Source organism: Synchiropus splendidus, chromosome 1 (genome assembly GCF_027744825.2).
Source record: "Synchiropus splendidus isolate RoL2022-P1 chromosome 1, RoL_Sspl_1.0, whole genome shotgun sequence".
In the NCBI taxonomy this organism is placed as follows: domain Eukaryota; kingdom Metazoa; phylum Chordata; class Actinopteri; order Syngnathiformes; family Callionymidae; genus Synchiropus; species Synchiropus splendidus.
This window is the reverse complement of record NC_071334.1, coordinates 25,591,785-25,615,855: the sequence shown is the minus strand read 5'-3', so window position 1 is coordinate 25,615,855 and position 24,071 is coordinate 25,591,785. Positions and strand designations below refer to the sequence as shown.

General features: G+C 41.8%; 1 protein-coding gene across 5 annotated transcripts in view; it reads right to left on the bottom strand.

Moving 5' to 3' along the window:
* Positions 1 to 763: 763 nt before the first annotated feature.
* Positions 764 to 24,071, bottom strand: part of sema4gb (sema domain, immunoglobulin domain (Ig), transmembrane domain (TM) and short cytoplasmic domain, (semaphorin) 4Gb) — a 26,778-nt gene continuing 3,470 nt past the window's right edge. The window contains exons 3-16 of one of the 5 annotated variants that reach the window (XM_053853923.1): positions 13,729 to 13,877; positions 12,789 to 12,851; positions 11,681 to 11,779; positions 11,515 to 11,608; positions 11,114 to 11,227; positions 10,587 to 10,741; positions 9,336 to 9,511; positions 8,111 to 8,249; positions 7,651 to 7,873; positions 7,241 to 7,356; positions 6,048 to 6,202; positions 5,768 to 5,829; positions 4,205 to 4,316; positions 764 to 1,353 (exon numbers count right to left, since the gene is read on the bottom strand). In XM_053853923.1, the coding sequence (XP_053709898.1) occupies positions 1,296 to 1,353; positions 4,205 to 4,316; positions 5,768 to 5,829; positions 6,048 to 6,202; positions 7,241 to 7,356; positions 7,651 to 7,873; positions 8,111 to 8,249; positions 9,336 to 9,511; positions 10,587 to 10,741; positions 11,114 to 11,227; positions 11,515 to 11,608; positions 11,681 to 11,779; positions 12,789 to 12,851; positions 13,729 to 13,877 (1,715 nt within the window). In that variant the 3' untranslated portion in view covers positions 764 to 1,295. Of the gene's footprint in view, positions 1,354 to 1,979; positions 4,317 to 5,767; positions 5,830 to 6,047; positions 6,203 to 7,240; positions 7,357 to 7,650; positions 7,874 to 8,110; positions 8,250 to 9,335; positions 9,512 to 10,586; positions 10,742 to 11,113; positions 11,228 to 11,514; positions 11,609 to 11,680; positions 11,780 to 12,788; positions 12,852 to 13,728; positions 13,878 to 24,071 lie in introns of those variants that run through there. The other 4 variants (XM_053853924.1, XM_053853920.1, XM_053853921.1 and 1 more) reach the window with 4 other exon arrangements.

Here is a 24,071-nt window from a genome sequence, read left to right as displayed (position 1 = left end):
ACCAAAGTCATTCAAATTGAAAAATGTGGCTTCTTGTGGCTAAACTGTGATTAATTGAGATGAATTAATCCCACCCATAAATCCCACCCATATAATATATATATATATATGGATGGATAACAACCTCTGTCTTTTACTATATTATTTGTGGCTCATCAAAAATGCCAATCAATAAAATACACAAAATCCATTCATGTTCGTCATGTTCATTCACTTCTTTTTGGTATACTATCTTCAGATCTGATAGACAGATTTTGGCAGGGACTTTGTTCGTTAGAGATTAAATGTCAATGAAAAGATTCATTTAAAAGGCCTTTCCTAGCTTGCAGGCTACTTTGAAAATAACAGTGCTATTGTGTTATGATCATTTCACCTTTTTAAGTAGGTCAATTGTGTGAACAAAGAGTGTGCGTGTCAGTGAGTGCCGGCCTGTGATATAAAGAAAGAGATTGATAGAGTGGAGAGAACAGTTATGCTGATGGCTCAATGTTTCAGGGTTTTCCTGCGTGTGCAAAAATAAATAAACAACTGGAAAGTGACATGGTTTGCCTCATGACAAATATTGTGGTGAAGGCCGATGAGTAATTTTCAACCAGGTATGAAGAACGCTAAATTTGTACGATGAAAAAAATCGACATTGTTTTTAAAGCCTTGTAAGAGCAGAGGAATCAGACTCAGCTGTTCACACACAATTCATTCATGCAGAAACATTTGGAAAAACCTGAATCAGCAATGAACACTTTTTAATAATACAAGTGTGAAGTTTGTTTACTTGGCAGAAAAACTTTTACCATCTTCAGCAAAAATTGGACACGTCAAATTTGAAATTAATTACACTAATATGGCCGGCAGCCATTGAGTGTCTAGTGCTGGGCCGTTTTGTCTGGGAAAATGTTCCGAGGATGTCTAACCAGGCTGCAGCGGAGACTTCCTGCTGCCCTGTCTTGTTCTATCATCATCTTCTTGCTGCATGGCCGACCATGACGCCCCAGCCCAATTTGCCTGTCTTATTCAACCTGCTGAGACGTCTGCGCCCCCTGCCAATCCACATGAAGCCCTCGCGCCAGCAGCGGTTCTGCCGCCGTTCCTCTGACAGATTCACAACGCGAGCCTCCACAGAGACCTTCTGCTGATGCTAAACAACAGCCGCTGATTCAACACTTCACTGAAAGAGACGTATCTGCACCGCCGACTATACAAATGATCACCGGATACCTTGCCGTCGCTCTTGAACAAAACAGCTTTCACCTTGTAACTGTGTGAGCTGGGCACTTTCCTGTTGTTTCGGCCTTGCTTTAATGTCTAGAAAACACTGACGCTGCTTTCCTGGTCTTGAGCGGTGAAGGTCCTTTCCTTTCCAAACACAAAAAAAGAAATAGCTTAAACTCCACTGAACACTATATAACCCTACAAAAATCTCAGTCTCAAATACAGTATCTTAGAGTCTTTGGTTTGTTTCCTTTTGATGTTTTATGCATGTAAACCCATGAGACCATAAACCTGTGATGAAAGATTCTGTCCTGATTTAACTTCCAAAAACATGATCCCCAGGCTGTTTGCATTTCAAACTTTGTTTCCTGTTTGCACCAACTATGACATCACTGATTACCTGAAGAGGGAGGACATCATTGTGTGGCTGGGACATTTAGAGGCCTGTGCTAAACCAAACATTTGAGCATACAGTGACAGAACACACCTGAAGATGTGGTTGCTTCATTCAGGTCTGAGGCTTTGCAGTTCTGTTTGAGATTCCAGATAGACATTTGAAGGTGACCTTTCACAATCCATGCATTAAAGGAGAGCAATGCACCCACTCCTTTGATCGCAGACACAAGGATACACTTGAATTTTGTAACAATTTCATACTGAGTATCAACATTTCAGGATCTCACCTCCTTTTGATTACAGTTGTGGCAATAAATTCACACATTTAAGAAACAAAGTTACATGAATTGCTAAAAGATAAAGACACACAGAAGTGGATCTGGAATTCCACATTTAATGCATTTTGTGGTATCCAAATGTGTAACAGTGGAAATAATCAACACATGCTTAAACCTTAAAATAAGAAGATGACAACAGAGAGTTACTGTTGTCAAACTATCATCAGAGAACTCATCAGGTCATATAGAAATACAGAGTAAACCTCCACAGCAGCTTAAAAAAAACGGTGCAAAACACAGGATATGACTCTCAGGTCATGGATATGCAACAAAAGTCAATGTACAAAAACATGACAGCAGGAAAGACATCTACCAGAAGAAAAAAAATTAAATGGCCTTTTCGTTTTCTAATTTTTCCGAATCCCGCTGTTCCTCTTCAAAACATGAAACCTTTAGTCTGTTGATGACATTTTCAACTTTTTTTCTACCAATTTAAACTTTTGTGGGCCTATTTTATTAATGGTTTGTCTATATCTACACAGGTAGAAATGTGTAGCATGTTCAGAGAAAATGTGAAGTTATATGTTTCTCACCTAGAGTTACATTTACAAAACTTTGTATGTCAGAATTGTGTCTTTTTGTCTACATTTAGATGACAATGGCAAAATTGGCAAATAGTGTTCTTTATTGTTGTGACCGCACGCTCCAAAAAGTCCTGGGCAGTCCAGCAAACAAAGGCACCAGTCACAAATCCTATCCTGTCAGACTACGCAAGTTTTGGGCTAAAGCACTTTTGTTGCATTTAATTTCTGCTATTGTGACCCATCTACCTCTATTAAATAATACTGTTGTAGTGCTTTCCATGGTCCTGCACTGAACCAGGCGGCTTCATGCTGTTGGGGCTTTCCAAATTCACCATGCTGCAAACCACATACTGTGGCATGGAAATTGGACGTGATCGGTTGTTCCACCTTCTGTCTGGAATCTTGGTACATCTGTTCCTTGATCATCAAAATATAGGTTTTCTGAACACACAATTATACCATGGTTAATATTAAAATCAAACCTTCTACTTGCCTATGGATTATTTAACGCAGAGTACTCAATGTAACAAACACGGAAGAGTTAAGGTGCAACACGCCGGATCAGACACTTAGGTTATCGATATGTAAAGCATAATTAGCAACTCTAGCGTTCCCTACAAACATGAACACTTTTGCATGTAACAATGCACAAAAGATGTTGGCAGGAATTGTCACGTCAAGCTCCAGAGAAGGCTAATATCAAATGGCACTGATCACTTACACAAAAATATCAGTCAGATTCATCCTTTGCCCTTGGGGTGAGGTAAGTTCTTCATTCAGAGTATCAGTTCTTTCTGTGGCCAAAGTTCTCAAAATCTAGAGCCCGGACCATACCGTATGCACATTAGAAGGAGACAATAAATAGACGGGGAATGAGAGTCCTAGATGGAGCTCTCATCCGGTTTGAGGTCCAGCTGTGTGTGCTTCCTCTGCTCCAGGATGCGGTTGAGCTCCTCTGTGAAGGAATGGTAGAGGGGAGACATGCCTTCAGGGTCGGCCTGCCTTAGCAGCACATAGCTGTTGCCGTTCATCTTCCTTAGTACGCTGGGCAGAGTGGCTGACAGCCCGTTGGTGTAGTCCAGGTTGGGCAGGGGAGGAGGCATTGGGAGAGGAGGAGCAGGGGGCGGGGTCTTACTTGGAGACAGCTGCCCATCACCCGGTATAATTTGAAGAAAACCATCACTCATGTCACCAAATGTTGGCACTGAGATGGACCGCCGACCCTGCCGACCGTTACAGTGGTTAGTGATAGTTTTCATCTCAAAATGGGAACTTCGCTTTCTTTCAGGCTCCCCCAGGACTGTCAGCCCCTGATGGGAGTATTTTCTGGACTGAGAGTTCCGCCTGGTGCAGAAGCTTACGTAAAGCAAGACCACGGACAAAACCAAACAGAGACCTCCAAGTACTGCCACCAAGGAGATGTACACCGCCTCCATGTGCCTGAAGGTCTGGAGCTGAAGTCCTGGAGTCAGTGGGACTGGATGTGAGGTCACTGGGCTATCTGGAGGGGTGGTTGAGGGAGCAGTAGTTGGACTCGCTGCCGTGGAGGGTGTCATTGTATCAGTGTTCTCTACGGGAAAGTAGGTATCTGTGTGCACTCGCACCGTGTACAGATAGACCAGGACAGACACAGAGTTCTCCACAGCGAAGCAACGATAAGACCCACTCTGCTGTGACCGAGCCCCGATAATAAGTAGCCCATCTGTGCCAACACGGTAGCCAGAATTCAGGTCGTACCCCGGGAGCTCTCTGCCATTTAGCGTCCAGCGTGGTGTTGCCAGGTTGGAGTGAAGCTCACACTGCAATAGCACGTCATCCCCCGACATAACCGAGCGCCTCCGATGAACAGCTGAGGAGCAGATGGGCAAAATGCATCACATTCAAATCTGTCATACAATGCTTATTCAATATACATTTCCATCTGCTGTGGATGCCTGTCACCAGGGCACACAGAGAGAAAACCAGTCACACACCTTGGAACACATTGAAGTAACCTGCGCAACAACACAGAAACACCTGGACTCAAACATAGGATCCTTTTGCTGTCATTAGTCTACAGCACCAACTAGCGTTGAACCACCTGACCAAGTGAAGATCAAGTCCAGAGCTTACCAAAACACGACCAAGACTTGGATGGGGAAGACCAAGTCCAAGAGTGACTGACCAAACCAAATACAGAACACATCATTGTATCTGCCATCGTAAATCTAAACACACCTTCAGAATACCACCAAAATCAAACCCATCCCTTCCCAACATCCCTTTGTTTCCTCTGCTCAGCCATGTGTGAGTTGGACCACCATGATCTGAATATTGTTGTGACCTCCACGTTATTTTATTTTCTATTTGTACACTGTAGTGCTGTGTGTTTGATTACCAGTGAATTTTCTTTTGTTCTTCCAACAAGCACGTGCTGACATCCGTGTGTGTTTTGAGTATTCTGATTCTTGTTTGCATGCTGTCTTCAGAATTATTCCTCTGTTTTGTTCCTGGTCTTAAGTGGCAGACCAGTCAGAAATACCGCAACAGCAAGGACAACCACTACCCCACTGTACAACCATTTATGAATCATATAAAAATTATATATTCTATTATATATTCATTATTTCATCTTCTGCCACATACCTGTTTACAGGTGTCAGAAGTGATACAATGGCCTGCTGCAGTACCAGTGTGTCTAAACCACAACAACCTTTAGACGCAATGCACCTGATCGCTCACAGAGTCGACTGCTCCTGGGCAAAGGACACAAGCTCATCCTTCTGCTTATTGTATGTCTCCCAAATCTGACACACACTTGTGACTACAGCCAAGACCGGCCCACTACTTGCACTGAGCATGTGAGCTGGAAACATGGCTTAAGAATTGTTCCAAAACAGAGCTGGCCTAAATCACCAACCAAGGGTCAGCATGGTAATTACAGTGTCACCAAAGCACTAAAAGGACAATCCCAATTTGATCAATATGAAAGTAACAATTTGCAGCTAATAAAATCGAAAAAAATCTGGGAAAGCTCATTTGGCAGTGGCAAGAAAATGTGAAGCCTGACAGATGCAGATGGATTTAAATGTCAGGTCACCAGCTGTGTTTCCACACCATTTCACCATCACTTTGCATCACAAGTCACAGACATATTCATATGTGGGAAGCGCAGCTGAGGTCTCCTTGATCAAGATACAAGCTCAATCTCATGTAGCTACTCAAAGCCGGAGCATGGATGAGGAGGCGTTATCACCTCTAGATCATTCAGATTAACAACAAAAAAGTGCGATTGACTCACTCGGACGTGTGACCACATACCTGTTCTGGAGTTCTCCTTGCAGCCTTTGCTCCCTGTCCTGATGTCCTGGATAAGATTAGATCTGAAATAAAAGAAGCCGGTTTCATATTTCTCCGTTGACAAAAGATATCGTCATTATGACATTCTCTGTTTCAGGAATTGCTAAATAACATATGACATGAATTAAGTGTCATAAGTGAGTTAACAAAAATCCCCTAGCTCACTCTAACTTTAAAGAAAAAGTTTAATGTTGCACAACAGTAATTCGGCATCATTACTCAACAAGTGTGTTATTCTTACATGTTTCTGAACGAAGACGTTTCAACGCATGCGGTTCCGTCCCAAGCACAAAATGGGTCTCTGGCAAGGATGCAGTCGTAACAGGAAGCGTATCTCTGGCACGCACACATAGGTACTTGGACAATGGCGGAGTCTGAGCCCACATAGATGGTGCCCTGTAGAAAGACCATAGTGGTCCAGGTTGGTCCTTCTGGAGCTTGACATCTACTCATAGTTATTTTTTTGACAAAAGGCTGTTGGATGTCAAAGTGAAATTCTAAGGTTGGGGACGCTGTTTCACATACAAACATAATGATAGTGAATATATATGTTTTAGCATTTTAACAATAAAACTTCTGTGCCCTGTTCAAAAGAATACGAAACCATGAACAACCATAATATCTCACCACTATAGACAGATTTACATACAATACTATTTTATGGTCAAATTCAACCAGCAGTTAGACACCAAACATCTCTATACTGTATGTAAGGAGAACATTCAGAAACAAATACTGCAATATTGATCTGTGTTTAGCGGCAGATGTTCTACCTCTATCTGATCTGATCTCCCTGTTTTAACATGCTTTATCTATCATGGTGAATATGAAAGCAATGAAGACAGAATCAAATATAATGCTAAGCATTTATTGAATGGGAACTCATCTGAATTTTGGTGGGAGTTTAAGCAGTCTAATCTGTTCCTTCTCAGACCTCCCCAGATCATGGGGCTCTGGTGAACATGTCCCTCAGGCAACAGATTGTTGGGTGCTGACTGGATACACCTCTGGTGCCAATGGACCATTTATGTCTTTGATTGGCTCAGATCTTGTGGTGAATGTGAATGTGAATTCAAGCAGGATGTGAATGAATAACAATTATGCATTTAAAAAAAATGTTTCTGCTTAAAAAAATTCAAAAGCGCCCCAAGTGACCAAGCACAACTGCGAATAGGATAAAAAAACTTAACAGGCACACCCTGTACTGTTAATTTAACAACACATTTTAAATTAAGTTGGTTGAATTTTCATCAGTGTAGATAGACGTGTGATTTATTCAGCAATTGACAAAAAACTGTAAATGAAGCTGCTTTTTAAATGATATTCAACATTTAATATCTACATACCATTAGATGGTCTTTGGTAAATGTTTCCTCACCATCTTGATTTTAGCATTGTGCATCATAATTTGCAAATGTTTGAGACTCAACCTACCAGACTGTTGGAAATGACCATGCTCTCGATGGGTTGAGGTTTGTCAAACAACTGCAGCTCTTCAATTATGTGCATTTCTCCTTCAATGTCCACTGCTCTGTGCAGCCAGCCTTCATCTGTTAGAGACGAAACAACCTTGTCAAACAGGGATTATTCACATTATGAAGTGAGAAGAAAAGAGACTCCCATATCTCCTCAGGGGTTTCGCTGATTTAGCCACTCATTGCTCAGGGTAGCACAAGTTTTATCTTGAGTTATAGATGGCTTAGTGACTTTATATCAAATGGTCAACCATGAGTGACTTTTTTTGTTAATACTTACCACATTAATACACTTTTTGACACCATAATTGAAAACTACGGTGTAGTAAAACTAGTGAAGCTACTGGTGTATTTCCCTGTTTTACTCACCAGTTCCCAGAAACAGAACAGTGTAGGTGTTTCCATCAAGTGCCAGTTGCTTGTGCACAGCGATTTTCACATAGTTGACACTTCTTTTAAACATCAGAGGCCGCAATCCAATGGGCAGCACCTGAGTGGCCATAAGAGGGTGTCGCCGGGCGAAGGTCAGGACAATGTCAGGGAGGTCTCGCGATGAATTGATGCCCTGTGACCGGTGCAGATCTGTGATACACTGATAATGAAAGAGCAAAGTGTATTAGACATGTAGTGTTGATGTTCTATACATTACTTTCAGTCTACCACTGAATCTTTTTGTATATTTCATGTCTTAAAGTATCATTACTATATTACATTTGACTAGGTTTTTGTGTCTTCATCACATGTATTATATTTACCCTTTATTTAATACCATTTCCTAGTTTAAATGGAATGTGCTTTGCTCTGTAATGTGTAATAATAACAGTCTTACAGATCCAGGTCTTGGCTCTGGAACCTTCCCTGTGTACTCCCTCCACTTGCCGTCCTGTACTTCCATGTATGGACCGTCAAAAGCCTTTTGCACATCAGAGAAAGAATACTGGCAGATGGCTGAGGCTTTGATATTCTTCCTGAAAGACAAGACCCCAACACCCTCATCAATGGAACAATGATGATCCAACTCTGTAAAAACTGGGAGGTGATTATCAGCAGGGCGGCTGGATCCAATTTCAAACATCCAAAGAGTTGGCTGATGGGTGAAAAGCTTCAGACAGAGTCCTTTATAGTGAGCTTTCCGTGTCTCACACATTCTGCAACGCACTAGTGAATGGGCGAGTGGGAGTGGCTTCAGTGACAAGCGTATAATTTTCCCACCTCTTCCCCAAAATTCAGATGAGTCATTAAAAACAGACCCATTTGTGGTTTTGGTGACGCTTCTGAGACAGCACGGCTTTGTCTGACCTGATGAGTCGGAATAGAGGGATACGGGTGATTGCTACAGGTGAGATTAGTGATGCCTCCATCGCATTCTTGTCTCCATTGTGTGGCCGGCCTCAGACTTCAAACGCATTCATACAAGAAAACGGAGATTGCAGTGAAACCAGTCAGAACCCCTGCCAGCTAGAGGCCTTATCGATGACTCATATCTCACCAGGTGGAGATTTTACTGAGCAAACAATTACAGAATGGTAGAAAATAGAATGTACCGGTAGATGGAAAAAAAAGCAGTGGCGATGTGAGAAAGCGGAGGGATAATGGAACAAAGGGAGGTGTGAGACCAAATGATGACAAGTGAAAATGGATTATATTTCCCTTCTGGGCTGTATCCACAACGCAGCTTGATGACGTACTGATGCTGCAAGGTAACAAAGATATGGATGCCACTGGTGACATTTTAGTATAGCAGCATTGCCACAACAGAAATTTTAATTTATTTACTTTCAACCCCTCCTCCATCGTCGACGACTGGTGGCAAGCTTTTCATAATATAAATAGATAATATATACATATATATATCCTGAAGCGTTTCACCTATAGTGTCCTCTGAACCCTACAAAGAGAATGTCATTTTGATTTGCTTAATAGCAACTCTCTTTCATTCTAGAGGTTCAAGTCTGAGTCAATGATGTGCAACTCCGCACTATATCTTAAGAGGATGTGCCAGTACACACATATAAGCGGCCTAAAACCTTTCCCAAAAAAGAAGAGTTCCCTACCATTCCAGACCAAAGACACCATATATGATGCTGCTTTGGGCATCACGTCCCCGCTGGACAAACACGCTCCGAAGGACATTGAGGTGCAGCTCATATTCTGGAACCGAACAAACCATCCTGGCCTTTAGGAAGGAGGTCCACTTTCTCTGCAGAGTCCTCTGACCACCCCAGTCCGTCTGAAAATGAAATGAAGGTGTTAAAGTAGGGTGGAAAACAACAGAGAAAAATAATCTGAGCAAGGGTCATTTGCTGGCCTGGTTTTGCCTGTTTCCCAATTCAAATTTTCCATACATAACAACTCCTATCTTTGAAGATAAGTCTTGGGGGAAATGAGCTGAGAAAGCCTTTCAGCCCCGAGCTTCTGTCTGTGTCTTTGGTGTCAGCGTGTCGCCTGGCCGTCGCACAAATGATCTGGACCAACATCTGCACATGTGGCCCATTTCAGACAAACATTTTCACTCTCTCTGGTGATCATCGCTGCGACCTATTTGTCCGGATGTGCAGTGAAAACAGAGCAGGTGAACAGTTGGTGCAGAAGTGAATAAAGGATGTTGGACATCTGGCCCTTTTTTGATAACAGTCTATTCTGATGGGACTCAGCTGAGCGTCCACAAAAATCAAGCTGTTTGTCCTGCTCTGCTCCAGCAGCTTATGAGGAGCCAACTCACCTTGAGAGTTGCAGTCACAGACTCCTCAAATATTCCGGAGAGTGATCCTATTTTAGTTTGCTTCGGACATGTGTGTAACCCAGTTCCACAACAATCATTACACATGTTACGTGTGTTATATTCTACTTTTGATCGGACAATAAGTAGATCTCATCATTCTTGAGGCCACAGAATCAAACAGACTCAGGCATAGCAACATGACACGACACAGGGACCATGACGATGACTTGATAGTGAAGCCAAGTGAGAGGCAGAAACAGAAAGAAGCTCACCCTCCTCAACTAAAAGTAGCACCAACCTAGCAGTTAGCCATTCCTCGCTGAGGCTGGTAGAGGTTTGCCTGCCAACAGTGGCACAAACGCAAAAAGCCAGACGAGAGACCAAAATTTGACAGCCACGTTTTCCTCTCAAAATCAAGTACCATCTATATTTCAGAAATATTTTTAACAATGCATACATTCTCTGATGGTTTTTTTATTATCATCTTGTCATATCTCCAGGTCTGTCATTAGGGCCAAGGTCAGGTGGAGCAGGTGAGCAACTTTTTTTTGCATCAGTGTGTAACCACGTGTGTGTGTCAGACCTTGCAGACACGAGCAATCCTGGACACTTTGGTCTGGCTTGGGTAGGCGACTTGCTCCTGACTTTTCTCAGTGAAGAAGAAGTAGATCTTATCATCATCTCCAATCGAGCTGTTAATGCTTTCCTTCAGCAGCACGGAGCCCACAAAATCTGCCTCTGTATAGACACACACACACGCACACCATTAGCAAGAGCCATTAGCAGCTTAGGAAGCATCTCCATGGAAACCAAGGAATTGCTGAGTGGTCGCAACAAAAGCAGGTAGAGCTGCACTGCGTCTTATCCCGAGGACAGGATTTTAGCATTCATTGTACACTGCTTAGTCCTGGCAAGACAGGGTCAGAGGGCTCTGTGGATAATCCAGAAAGGCGTCACCAGGGAACCTGAAAGTTTGTTCTTGCACACAAGAGTGGGGAAAGTTGATCTGTAGTCGATTGGGATACTGCTGCGTAGCATTAATCACCTGGCCATGCTATATATATATATATAGAAATATATACAAAAGTTAATGTGGGCTTAAGTATTTACCCAGAAGCCATCTGGTGGGAGCCTCCTCTGTCCTGAGAGTAGGGAAAGGGAAGTTCCTGCGCACGTCTGGAGAGCTGCGGAACTCGTACTGAGAGGCTGTGAACATCTCCCCATCTGAGACACACATAAAAAATTTCAATTTCAATGAAAACATAATTTGACAAAGCGACAATTGAAGGAAAATACACTGTTCTAGCCAGTAAAAAAAGGGGGCAGCACAGTCCTTCTGTTTAAGGAAAATTTTTGTCTTAAACATGCTTGTATTTAGAGAATATGGCTATTTTATTAAAGCTAAATTATAATAGTATTAAAATAGATGTGAATTGTGACTACTGAATACACACATAACACACAGCACATTACCCATACACACAGGAAATAGTTTGCTGTGTGAAGCGTACCTACAAGCAGACCCGTGTATCCTTTGGCCGGGTCGTACGGACATCTGTCTTTTCCATCTTCAAACCCAGATGAGAAGTTGAACCGCTCTGCATCCTTAAAAACAAAAAATAAGAATTTATTGAACTGAGCAAGAAACATAAATAAATAATTCCCATTAGGACTTACAATATAAGCACATTGCGGTCGGAACGCGTTTGTGCCGCAGGCATACAGGTGGGTTTCATTGTAGCGCTGCAGGAAGCGTATGTGATTGTGGCATTCTGTCTGAAAAGACAAATTAGCACTTATTTTTGCTTTGAAATGAAATAAGCAGCACAGATCTGTCAACAACATCGAGCCGAGGTAATTTTTTATCAGCTTGAAGAAAAGTAGGTTAACCTTCACATCAACCAAGTTTTTTCCTGTATCGCTAAAGTCTCAAAACTTTGAAGCTCAGTCTCAAAACTTTGAAGCTCAGTCGTCGTCTCTATTTTCTGGCTGTGAGCGTGAACTCGGACTGCTTCAACAGTATGAACAGTATGCGAGAATGAGAAAACGTAATGGTCAGAAACATCAAAAATCATGTTTTAAAAACACATTATGTAATAAAAATGCACTATATGATTAACACAAACAGTTGTGAAAACAGAGGAGGAAGAAATGGAGTGACTTAAGAATGAACAGCTATAAGGTCCAGATTCCATTTCTGACTTGCTGCCATGCCTCACTTCACTGCCATGATACCCTGTTTTTTAAAATGTTGCTTAACTAGCCACATTTAGGGACAGTGCCTGCACCATACAAGCACATACAAAGACATAAGACTCATGCAATAACAATTCCAGAATAGAAACAGAACAGGATGGAAAATTCTGTCCAAGTTTTGAGAATGAATCTAGTGTATAACATGTACAATAAAGTCTCAGTATCATATTTGAAAATCTGATGTGTTAATTATAACATAATTATTATTGTGAATAATAGCTTTCAATATAATGCAATACAAAGTCCTATTTCAAATTGTGAAATGCAAAATTCAAGAAAAGCTTGAGTCTATACTACTATACTACGTTACATCACAAAGCTCTTCCATAAAACAAAATGTTTATTGTAAAAAACCTCATGGTTTAAAGCAACCTCTTCAATATAAAAGTTGACCTGACAAGCGCTATCATAATTGCTTTGGCTACCATGCCAAAAGTTCAAAGCCACATTGTTATGCTCTCTTTTCCCAGAAGTCTTTAGTAAATTATACATTTTGGGTGTGAGAGAGTTCCGGGAGGCATCAGCGTACCTGGTTGTCTCTTCCTTTGTTCAAACACTGTTTCTTCTGCTCGGAAGATGCGTCCCATTCAATCTGTGAAGGAGTCATGAGGAGATCAATACAGAGAGACTACATTCAAGTACTTTATCTATTAATAGAAAAACCATCAAGTGTAAAAAGGAGAACGGAAGACCACAATGTGTTTTAGCAAGGCGACAAAACCTGTCACAGACTTCTGAGTAACATTTAAATCAGCCTCTGAGTTTATTTCAATATCCGTAAAATTGGACGGACACGATGGGATTTGCTCAATCTGCTTAGGTCTATTATTAGTTTGCCCCTGTGAGAAACTTCAAATAGCGAGAGAACAGGGACTGGCAAATCTTGCTGTTTCATCCATAAATGTGGCAAATAATTTATGTAGTTGTGGTGATCTGATTCTGATTGTCTTGCAACCAAAGGCCTCTGGTTTTCAGGTCAATGTGAGTCTGTGATGTTGTTTTGTGTGGATTAAAAAAATCTAAATAAATAACATGATGAAATCATCTCTGATAAAACATACTTTTACATCACTTGTCATGCAGAAATATATAATTATGATCATCTTGATGAAATCTAATATACAGGACTTTTAAAATTTTTGTGGATGAACTCTCATTCTCTCCTGACGTAGGCAGAAGTAGCACTAACACAGAACTTACGAGGAAGACAACAAATATAATGTGCAAAAATAAATCTTACAGCTAGAAAGTAAACTTTAACCCAGTGTTAATACATACATCAGCATAGTAATTTCATAATATTTAAAATATACAAAATCCATTTTATTTTATTACACAAATGTTTCTCTTGCTCATAGTGCTGTTTGTTTTGGTTCACTTATCTTTCTAAACCCTTTAAATCTTTGTTTGGGCCTCCAGCGACCAATCACACGATGGGTTTTCGTTGACTGAATTCTGGTTTGACTCACTCTGGGGTTAGCAGAACTTGAAATATTTGTGGTGTTGAGGGCAAACAAAGCTCCTCGTCCTCCAGCATACAACAGTCCGGCCTGGTCCTCCAGCAGCAGCGTGCTGTAGTTCTGTGAGGAGCTGCTGAAGCGAGAACTGCCCAGAAGACCTGCAAAGAACATAGAACCTTAGAGGAATGCAAAGAGCTTTCAGAAGAAATGACACCATTTCTGTTTGTTCTTTATGTCTTGTAATCAAGTCATTCTAAATTATCACCCTTTGTGTGGTCCTACTGTCACACTTACATAAAAAATGTCAAGCCAAAACGCCTTTTTCTGCGGCCAGTTTTGTTCAGAATCATTTGATGTGCTTTGTTAATCTTGATCTACTTGGTAGTTTGATATATCAGGGCCACTGGCGTTTGAGAATGACTCTGCTCATCCTATTTGCGTGAAACTGACACTGAAGTGAAATAAATCCAGACTGGAATTGAAATAGCTTCGGTCTGAATCACGCTGTGATCGCTTGGCTCTCCCAACACACTGAAGAACAAAATGACCAAGTGAACAGATTAACTACAGCAAGCACAGGAAACCTCACGCTGGAACTCGTCCATCCAAGAGTGCAATGGCTACTAAACTCATCTCCATCCACCGACACTGGTTTCTCAATGTGACATTGTTGGCGTCTGCAGCTCAATTCTTCTCCTCCATCCTCATGTTTTTCTACGTCCGTGTGACAGATTTACTTAATGAGTCGTTAATCTTTGCCCGCATCTGACTTCCAGAGCAAATCAGAGCGTACCCGCTGATTGCCGCCACAGAGGAAGATCTACTAACTGGGAGATAAAAACGGCGTCCTCTTTTCCACAGCAGCTCAGCGCCCTGCCCTCCTTTCACAACTAAACACATGATCAAATATTTACAGACAACCCAGGCCAATTATTTTGGGACGGATAAATAATCTGTTGGTGTCTCCAGAAAAACGGTGATGAATGACCTTTTTAACATCTAGGAGAATGCACCACCCTGCCCCTCCTCCAAGGATGCAGATACACACATGCTCTGTGATGATGATGAGGGTGTGGGGGTAGTGCTGATGTGATGTGGCAGTACTGGGGCACGGTTCTGATGTGTTCGCCCGAGCCCCCCAGCCCCACTTTCCTTCAGACCTTCAAGTCATCATCCCCCAGTTCTGCCACTCATATACACCCCACCAAACTATCAAGGGCTCACTGAGCCAACAACCAGACAGACAGCTTAAATTTGAATCGAAAAACTATATACAGCAGTATTTCCCTTTAAACGTGATGATATTTGACAGCCATTTTAAGTGGTCCAACAAAGAAAGGAGCTAGAATGACAACAATGGTACTGTAAATAGCTAGCAAGGTTGTATTGCTGCACAATCTATTACAGACTAAACTTTCTTCAGACTGCCTTGCTGTGTGTTTTTGCTGGGTTTTTGTTTGACTGAATTATGATGCAGCAGCTACAGAAAAACAAAACAACTACCTATCCCTGACAAACACATCCAATCAACTCTAACTGTATGACAGCCACTGTTCCTTATCCAAGTTTGCCTGTGTAGAATAAATAAAATAACACTTAAGCAGGAATCTTCCTTTCGTACCTTCCCCTTTTTCATTTTACAAGGAAGAACTAAAGCAGTCAAACCAGTCTGAAGATGAATCATTAACTAAGCGCCCTAAAGTCTACGCAAACTAAAAAAATATTGATAATCTGCAGGCATGACTCTTAGTTCCTCCACTGTGGAATGATATGATTCAGTGAATGTTGTGTAACACATCGTGGTGGAAATGTAGTTCCGCAACATCACATGCGGGAGTTTCTTTTGTCCCACATGACTGGCAACATTGAAACTGTCACATGGAAAAATAACCACATGAGGAACTTACTCACTCTATGTCCACTGTGAGTTCTGCTTTTTACACGGCACCACTGTGGGCCTCACTTACAACCACATCTCTGACTCACAGGGCATTATAGTAGACCTCATTTTAAGACAGTTCTGAAGACTTTTCTTTTAAAAGCCAGCTATATACTGAATTACCTTAGAAAATACAGACAGACAATCTGAAAACAGATCCTAACCTGAATAGATCTAGTTCATGTATATGACAGATCTCATTGCCCCACAATGAAGCGCTCAACAGGCCCACCAATAGATTATTTCTCTTATCTATGATCAGCATCCATTATTGTGATGGACCTGTAAAATCCATCGATAGACAGGCAATCTAAGCCCTCTGTTTTAAACGCAAAGTGTTTCTAAGATCGCTGTAGCCCAACAATGGCAACAATGACAGTAAGTGACATGAGCGGAGGCTCTGCGAGTGTCACCAAGAGTCGATCATGGTCTGACAGTCTCAAATATGAGCGAGAAGCTCCATCACCATTGAAGATCAGGACACGCTGCAGGGGATTTGTCGAGTCAGGCAAAGCGACATTTGGACAAACCCAGGTACATCCGGACAAACACACACAAGTGAAGTCGTACATGGACAAACACACATCCATCATTAAAGCTCTGCATGTTTGATGCAACCACCCTTCAAAAACAACTGCCTGAGGCGACACGAAGGGACCACGTGAATATGTGAGTCATCGGCAGCTTGGCTGAATTCTTGGTGCCTTATCTTATAAAAAAAATGCGACAGTGTGATATAACAAGAGTGGTGACGATGACACATGAAGTTATTCACGTACACCGTGACCTCGGCCCAAGGCAACCTAGTAAGGTCAACCATAGCAAAATATTTTGAGTCATGTGTCAAGTACTTCTCAGATATTTACTAACATATATGTGGTTGTGCAATGGACTGCTGACCTTCACACAATCTCTTTGCCTGGTGCCAGAACACATTTTCCTGTCATGGGACAATCATTCTTAGCCCTAAATCCAGCTACAAGGTCAACTTTTTAACCGGTTCAGTTCTCAAGACACATCCATTTACGCAATTAAAGATTGTGAGTAACATGATTCCAAATTTTGACTAAACCCCTTAGCATCATGGCCACACAAAGCAGACCTCCAGCTTACTTACGACTTTTCTGAAATTCGATTTAGTAATGTCGCAGTCTGGCATGTGCCGTGCAGAATGGCGGAGCATCAGAGAAGACACACACAACCATATGTGGTTGGATGACCCAGCCAAAACACAGAAAACTACCAGTGCCATTTCCAGTAATAGAACAGCAACGCAAAGATTAATGTAGAAAGAAGGTAGAAACAATGTTGTACATGTTTATAGGATTCACAAACAGGGGGGGGGGGTCGATCTCTCAAGCAACCCTCACATTTAAGAGTTACACATTCTCAAATTGCGCTTATTTTCACATGGAGTTTTGGGTCCCAGAGAGAGAGGTAAGTCAGCCTTCCGTGTCTCCTAGTGACCCATTAGCTTTCAATTGAAGCATATTTTGCTTTATGTGGTAAGTCGATGCTGGACACATAAGATATCACATAAAGAAAAGATAGAGGTTGGAGTGAGGATTAAGCCATGGGGTGGAGCTCCTTATGCTCACTTCTGTCACTTGCAAATGTATAGTATTGTTGAAGTCAAGACCCGTTAGAGACCAGAGCATACAGAGACCAAGACCAGTGAGGAGGGCAAGACCAAGACCAAGACTAAACTGAATACAGTATACAATAGCAGTCAAGTAGTCTAGTAGTTGTACGGACACACACTCTTAGTAATGAATGTAAGGACTGACATCCCTTAACTGGAACAAACCAGTATTTTTTTCTCTTTTAAGTTTGGTCTTCATCCACTCCATTGAAGCACCTATGCATTGACATGCGACGCAGAATACATTGGATACAAATGTCCATTTGAAAGTAGTCGATAGATGGCTTGTGAGTGAGGATGTGTTGGGACTGCGCGTGGAAAAATTGCCAGAGGAAACCAAAAAAAGGCCTGAGGTTCCAGCCAAGGGATGCTGCAAAGTGATCTGTGAGGGCCTTGATTGACCCTGTGAGGTTACCCCTTATCTAAAGTAATAATGCTCAAAAAAACATGCTTTCAATAACGTCACTTGAAAGCAAAACTTCCTCCGACTGAAGTTTGCAACATTCTCTGTGTGTATTTGTCTTCTTTGTGCACACACATGGAAACCTTCTAAAATCAATGAGTCAACACAGCCTGCCACTGTCGCGGCGTCAGCCTGCAGTCGCTGAGTGTCTGTCGATATTCAGCATGTGCCCATGTGTGTCCATGTAAATATGCAGTGCACAATCAACAAGGTGAGCGGGAACACTTGATTTCTTCAACATTCTTCCATTGTTTTTTATACCAAGGCATTTAACACTGTTTTTCAAAAATAACTTGAATGTGTGATTGAGTGATACACTGTGCTTAACTGTGTTTGCCGAAGCTGAGGTCTGTCAACAGAGAGCAGTTGGACACTCCAGAATGAGCATTTGCACTTGATCTCGGTTAGTCCGTGTGCTGAGTGAGATTAGAAAATTTTGGAATAAAAAACACCTCCTTGTGACTGTAAGGCCAGTCTCAACAAGGTTAAGTCTAAATTTGAGGGTTCAAACTTTAGGGTGAAATAACTAGGTCCTATTAAATTAGGTTTCAGTTTGGTTAAGAGCCCTGGTTAAGGTTAGCCATTTGATTTGGATGGTTAGGATTAGGTTGAGAGTCTGGGGAAAGCATTATGGCAATGAGACACCACACAATGGATAGGAACATGGATAGGAATACGAATATAGTGTCCGTGTGAATGTGTGTGTCTGCGCTTCGGAACAGATTTTGCTTCAGGAAAAGATTGACTTAACATTGTTGGACAGCGTCAGAATGGTCACATGGTGTCAACTTTATCCACATTACATAAGCTCCTCTGCATTTCTTTATCGGGCTTAAGAGTCAACGAACATGACTTTGTGGTATTACATAAACATTAATTCACTTCTGGGCTGGAACTGAGGTGGAGAAAGTCAGCTAGATAAGAATTCTGATTTGAGACCACAGTATCCCGACTTCAGGATGCCTAGAGGTGGCACATGCGACCACAGCTTACTTACCTGAAGGGTGACGCAGGAAAGAAATGAATCATCACTTCAGGTTAAGTATTTTAGTCCATTCATTGGAGTGATCGGAATATTCGGTGTACTCAAGGAGAGATCTCATTAAATGTAAAACTCAACTGACTTCAGCTATATAAAGACAAAGTCATCATATTTGGAGTCATCAGCAACATCCATCCTAATGCCTGTAAAGGTTCCAATAGATTAGGGGAAGCTTCTCTAAGCCTTGAGTATTAATAGTGTCTAACAATTTACTGGTAAATGATCTGTTATGCTAAATCAGTGTGAGTTGTTGCTCTTTGGGTTAAAAAAGGATTCCTAAACTGCTCTTTAAAGTGGGTTGTTAAACCTCTGATAAAGACAATAAATCCTAGAGCCATTAACTGAGACATCAACTCTGGTAGCTTGTGAAATGTTGGCAGTTTATGTGCTCAAGCCATTTGATCACATTTTCTTTTTCAGCAGCAGGCAACTCAGCTCCTCAAAGTCACTGTTCTCCCAGTGATGCATCCGCAAACCTTCCTGTACGATAATGAGAACTCCCACTGGCCAGATGAGAAAACATATTACCAATCCTCCCACTGACTTTACCCATAGGTGGTGAAACAAAATGATGCATCCTCGCCCACACACAACAATAATTATTTTTCTGTGCATAAAACGGCACACCAGGGACTCTTTAATGAGACAGAGCTGACCGTCAGACCAAAGTCCCGGCTGCACTGACTCTATAAAGTGACAGAGGTGTGCGCTCTTCGCAGAATACTTTTAAGCAAAACTCTGCCCCCTACACAAACACAAACACCCCATCGCTTGCACATGGGAAGATACACATCCTCCACAATCACATGCACCCACACTGCTCCCCTGATGATTGCAAAGTAGGTCAAGGACGTCTCTCTACGAGGGCAGGCAGGAAAATAAAGTCTGCGACTGCAGCACGGCGAATTGCCACAGTTAGACGACAGAGCGGAGATATGAACTAAACTCTCTAGCAGGTGTTTAGACCGTGTCTACACCCCCAAATCCTTTGTGGGCATGAAAAAGTCCATCTTGAACGTGTTCATGTGTGTAGATTGCTTGGAACTCACTTGTGACTGATGTTTTTGATCAACCAAATAATCAGAGGATGGACAATGCTGATGTCATTCCTGTGATGCAAAGCTGGTTAAAGGTTCATAGGTCAGCACTCTTGATGCTGAAGGCTCTTGGCAGATTAGACTGATGTGGCAACATACAGAGCAGTGGCTCTGTGCTGGTCTGGCTTGGGGACCCAACATGAACCCTGCAAGGACTTCCCAATGCAAAAAACAATAGTTTGAAGTTGCAAACAGAGTACAACCTCACTCGCAACCTTGAAGGTATTTTCCTTTTATTGAGTCAGTGCTGTCAAGATGTGTTACTGACTTACATTTGTCAGACTAGGCCCACAGAACTCCAATGGATGTCCATGGAGGTGAAATAACGGTAGCTCTTACGGTAGTAGGCCGCATCTGTCCATTTTATGTTGTTTTACAGCATATTAAACTGTCCATAAAACAAAGGACACATGACCCCATGGAAGCAGCCTGGTGACCCTCTCTTTGGGCGCAACCCACCGGTGGAGAATCAGTGATCTAGAGGATGAAATCTGACCCGATGCAGGAAGCAATGTTGCCTGGTACAAGACTATGACATAAAAAAAAACCTGTTGGGAATAATTTATTACTTTATGACACAAAAGCTAAATTTGGATCGCAAACAGTGCGCTGCTCTTCTGAGATTGAGAATTCGGCGGTTGAAAAAGAAAACCACACACTACACGCATTTCATCACTGATATTAAACCACAAAGGTGAATATATCTGCAAACAGGGTTTTGTCAGAGCTACGCAAGTCACTGTTTGTCTGCCCCAAATTTGAAGCACCAACCTTCTGCACTGAACATGTGACTCTATAACGCAAAGACTGGAAACAAACAGGGATTTACTGGTTCATGACCAGTCAGTGGTCATTCTGCAGACAGAAGGTAGAGAAGAGACCCAATCAAATATTATCTTCCACCACAAGACTTAACATATTTCTCTGGCAAGATCTTGGTTATTTCTAACATCCCTCTGGAAGCCCCCTGGGTGTGAGGGTGAGCCATTATTAAGGACAATCGTTGCAAAGGATCATTTTGATATTCAGAGAGCGACAGATAACCAACTAGTGAGGTCTGTACAGCTCATTCGTGTACTGATAATAGGGATGATATGTGTTGTTCCACCTCAGGCGATTGTTTTCTAGTATTTGTTGTTTTCGTTTACTTTTTTGTCTTCAAGCACTTATCTTTTTTTGCTGAACAAAATGTAAAGATGCCTCAGAAAAAGAGGGTCCACTTTTCCTTTGGAGAAGCATGTGAAAAGCTTTCACAAAAAAACATTTTCGGGGGAGATCAGTCTTGTTCTTTGCAGTTTTCTGCGCCCAGTTCATGCTACATTAGCTTCAGTGCCTGCAGAGGTCTCTGGCAATCGGAATGATGAGGCTGAGTTCTCGTTTTATTCAAGTTTTGAAAGACGCAGCATTTCTGTTTTGAAGAGTTCAGATGTTTGTTTACATCCGTGGGCTTGAGGGCATCATTCACTCACTCAAATATTGAAAACAGAAATAAGAGTGCTCATGGATTAAGCTGCCTCAGGCAAGAGTAGATTCAGACATCACTGTTCAGATTTTTACATTTTTTGTCAACTTGCACTCAGTTCAGAACATTTTGTTCCTATTCACTTCACAGTTCAGCCACTTGACGTCTTGACTGAGCCATGGACAGGCAGACGCAGCAGATCAAGAAAGCTGTATTTTAGTGGAACCCTTACTTTTACAATGAAGTGAAAACCTGTATTTGTATTCATGCCCACTTTTGTCCTTCAGAGGGTTCAGGAGAGACGAGACTTCACTGTCCATCTTCGGAGCAGATCAATAATCAAGACATGATTTAAATGATTTACTATAGCTGGTCATGTTCACCACCTCAGAACCAAACTCTGCTTACAGATTGTTTTTTTCACTTGTGGTCAGCGTCAAGGAGAATACATCACAATCACTGGAGATGTCTTTGGACGTGGCTGTCCGCAGCCATGGCACAGGCTATGTAGCATTGTCGACCTCTTCTCACGATGTCTAACTTTTCATTTAGTTGTGATTCTGATTTAAACACCATACTTTTTCTTAATACTTCAAGTGTGACAATTTGTCCCCAGAGTAGCCTTTTACTAGTGTCTAAACCAGGGGTGGTACTCAATTAAAAAACTAATAATAATCATAATTGCAATTAACTTGTGAACGGGCTTGTAGCTAGAGGGCGTCTTGGGCTTTCGGCGGACGCAACTCCAAAATATGAAAAAAATCGATGCCCTCCAGGACTCAAAACTGGACGGCCTGTTTCCTTTATTATTAGTGCCTGTATAAAGCCCAACTCATAGTGTCATCTCACTGGTTTACATTAAATTGTGTTTCCACCCTGTAATTTCGCCGAATATGATCCAAATTCACAGATTCTCGAACCTTTCGCAACCGTATTTTAGCCATCGCGGTCACCATATTTGTTTCCCGCCGTAATCTCGCAGTGATCCACATCTCGCCAGTTGCGACACTCGCGGCATGGAAGCACGCGGCTATTGGTGGGATGTCTGACGCTGATGGCAAGAAGGAAACCGCAGATAAGTTCCAAACTTTAAACAATCGTTCACAAAACAAACTCATTGCTTTGCAATTTAAGATATATTTGGCGCTCCCTTCCTGGCCCCCCCGCATCTCAGTGGCAAGCGGATGAACAGACAGCCCTTTCAGAACGAGAGCAAAATTCAAGTAGTTGTATTTGTTTAAGCAAGCAACAAGGCTTTACATGTGTATTGTTTGAATGAATGAATGTTATGGTTGTGAAAGTGTAGAAAACCATGACAGCTGATACAACTGCATGCTTATCTTGCATGAATTTATGGAAAATATATGTAGACACAAGGCTGTGCACACTATGCCTTGTAGTGGGGTAAATAATCATTATAAAAATGTTTTAATTATTATTGTTATTTTAATTAATCAGGGTCAGCCAAGTAAAACAATTGCCCAGGGGATCCCTGCATGAACTGCTGCAGTTACTGAGTTCATGTCTGTTCAGTTTGACTCAGACACTTGTTTATTTGTTGTTCATCAAGTTATTTTGGTACAAATAGACGTTTACAGCTTTGTTTTTTACAAAGCAAGTTGTTAGTTGTCAGTTGTTGACATGGTGTGTCGGGAGGGGGTTGGGGTTAGGGGCGGGGTTTTGGACACCCTGTTTTGCTGCTTTTGTTGCCCTGCTTTTGAAACACATTTTTTTCTCAACAGAATTATCTAATTTAAGTTGAATCTGTACACATAAGCTAGAACATCAACCTGGAAGTGCTCAAACACTTCAGTATCCAGCATCATGTTTTGTGTTTCTGTTGTAAAGATTGTTAAACTTTTCCGTCCATCACCACACTCTCATCTAGTCTCCTTCATCACTTCAATTGAAGATATTTGGATCAACTGATTATTTTTTGTCTGTAATTGCTTCATCAAAATGTGAGTTTTAAAGCCCCAGCACAAGTCTTAATCTCTTCCTCTTAATCTCCACAGGTCTGTCTTGAAACTGATCATTAGAATCACGGACATGAAATTAATCTGAACCTTCAATCGATGCAAAATGGGCTGCAGTATGAATCATTTGCCCTGGTGGGACATCTGACACTAAAACATCTAATCATCTTGACCTGAATCTCATTTCGAGTTCTCAGTTTGATCTGTTTCTCTTTAAGTCTTGACTTGTCTTGGTCTCTTGTGTCTTGGGTTTGTTAGGTCTCGTCCTCAAGTATCTATGTCTTAATGTCACCTTTTCCAGGGCGTGTTGTTTCTTCAAATCATCTTGTCATGTTCTTATCTTCATATGTCTTTTAGTCAGTCTCAGTTTTGCTCATATGGAGCCAGGTTTTTAGACCACAACAATTCAGTGTCAATCCACAAGTCAATTTCAATCATCGCACACCACAATAGCGCTTGACATAGTTGCTCAGTGCTTAGTTGGCAGCCCTGTTCCCTCCACTCCTCCTCTAATAATACTCCCGTCCTCAGAGAGGTGCAGGTAAGAGCACTCGAATCTGAGTTGCCTCCTCTTGTCAGCCGCAGCTTCTGCCGCAGTGATATGAAATGAGATGAAGGCATGAGAGGGGAGACGCAGGTCGTGGAGGAACACAGAGGTTTGAAGAAATACACTCTGTAATCGTTTTAGCTGGGACAGTAATCAGATCCCTTTTCTTTGGCAGCTTCTCATC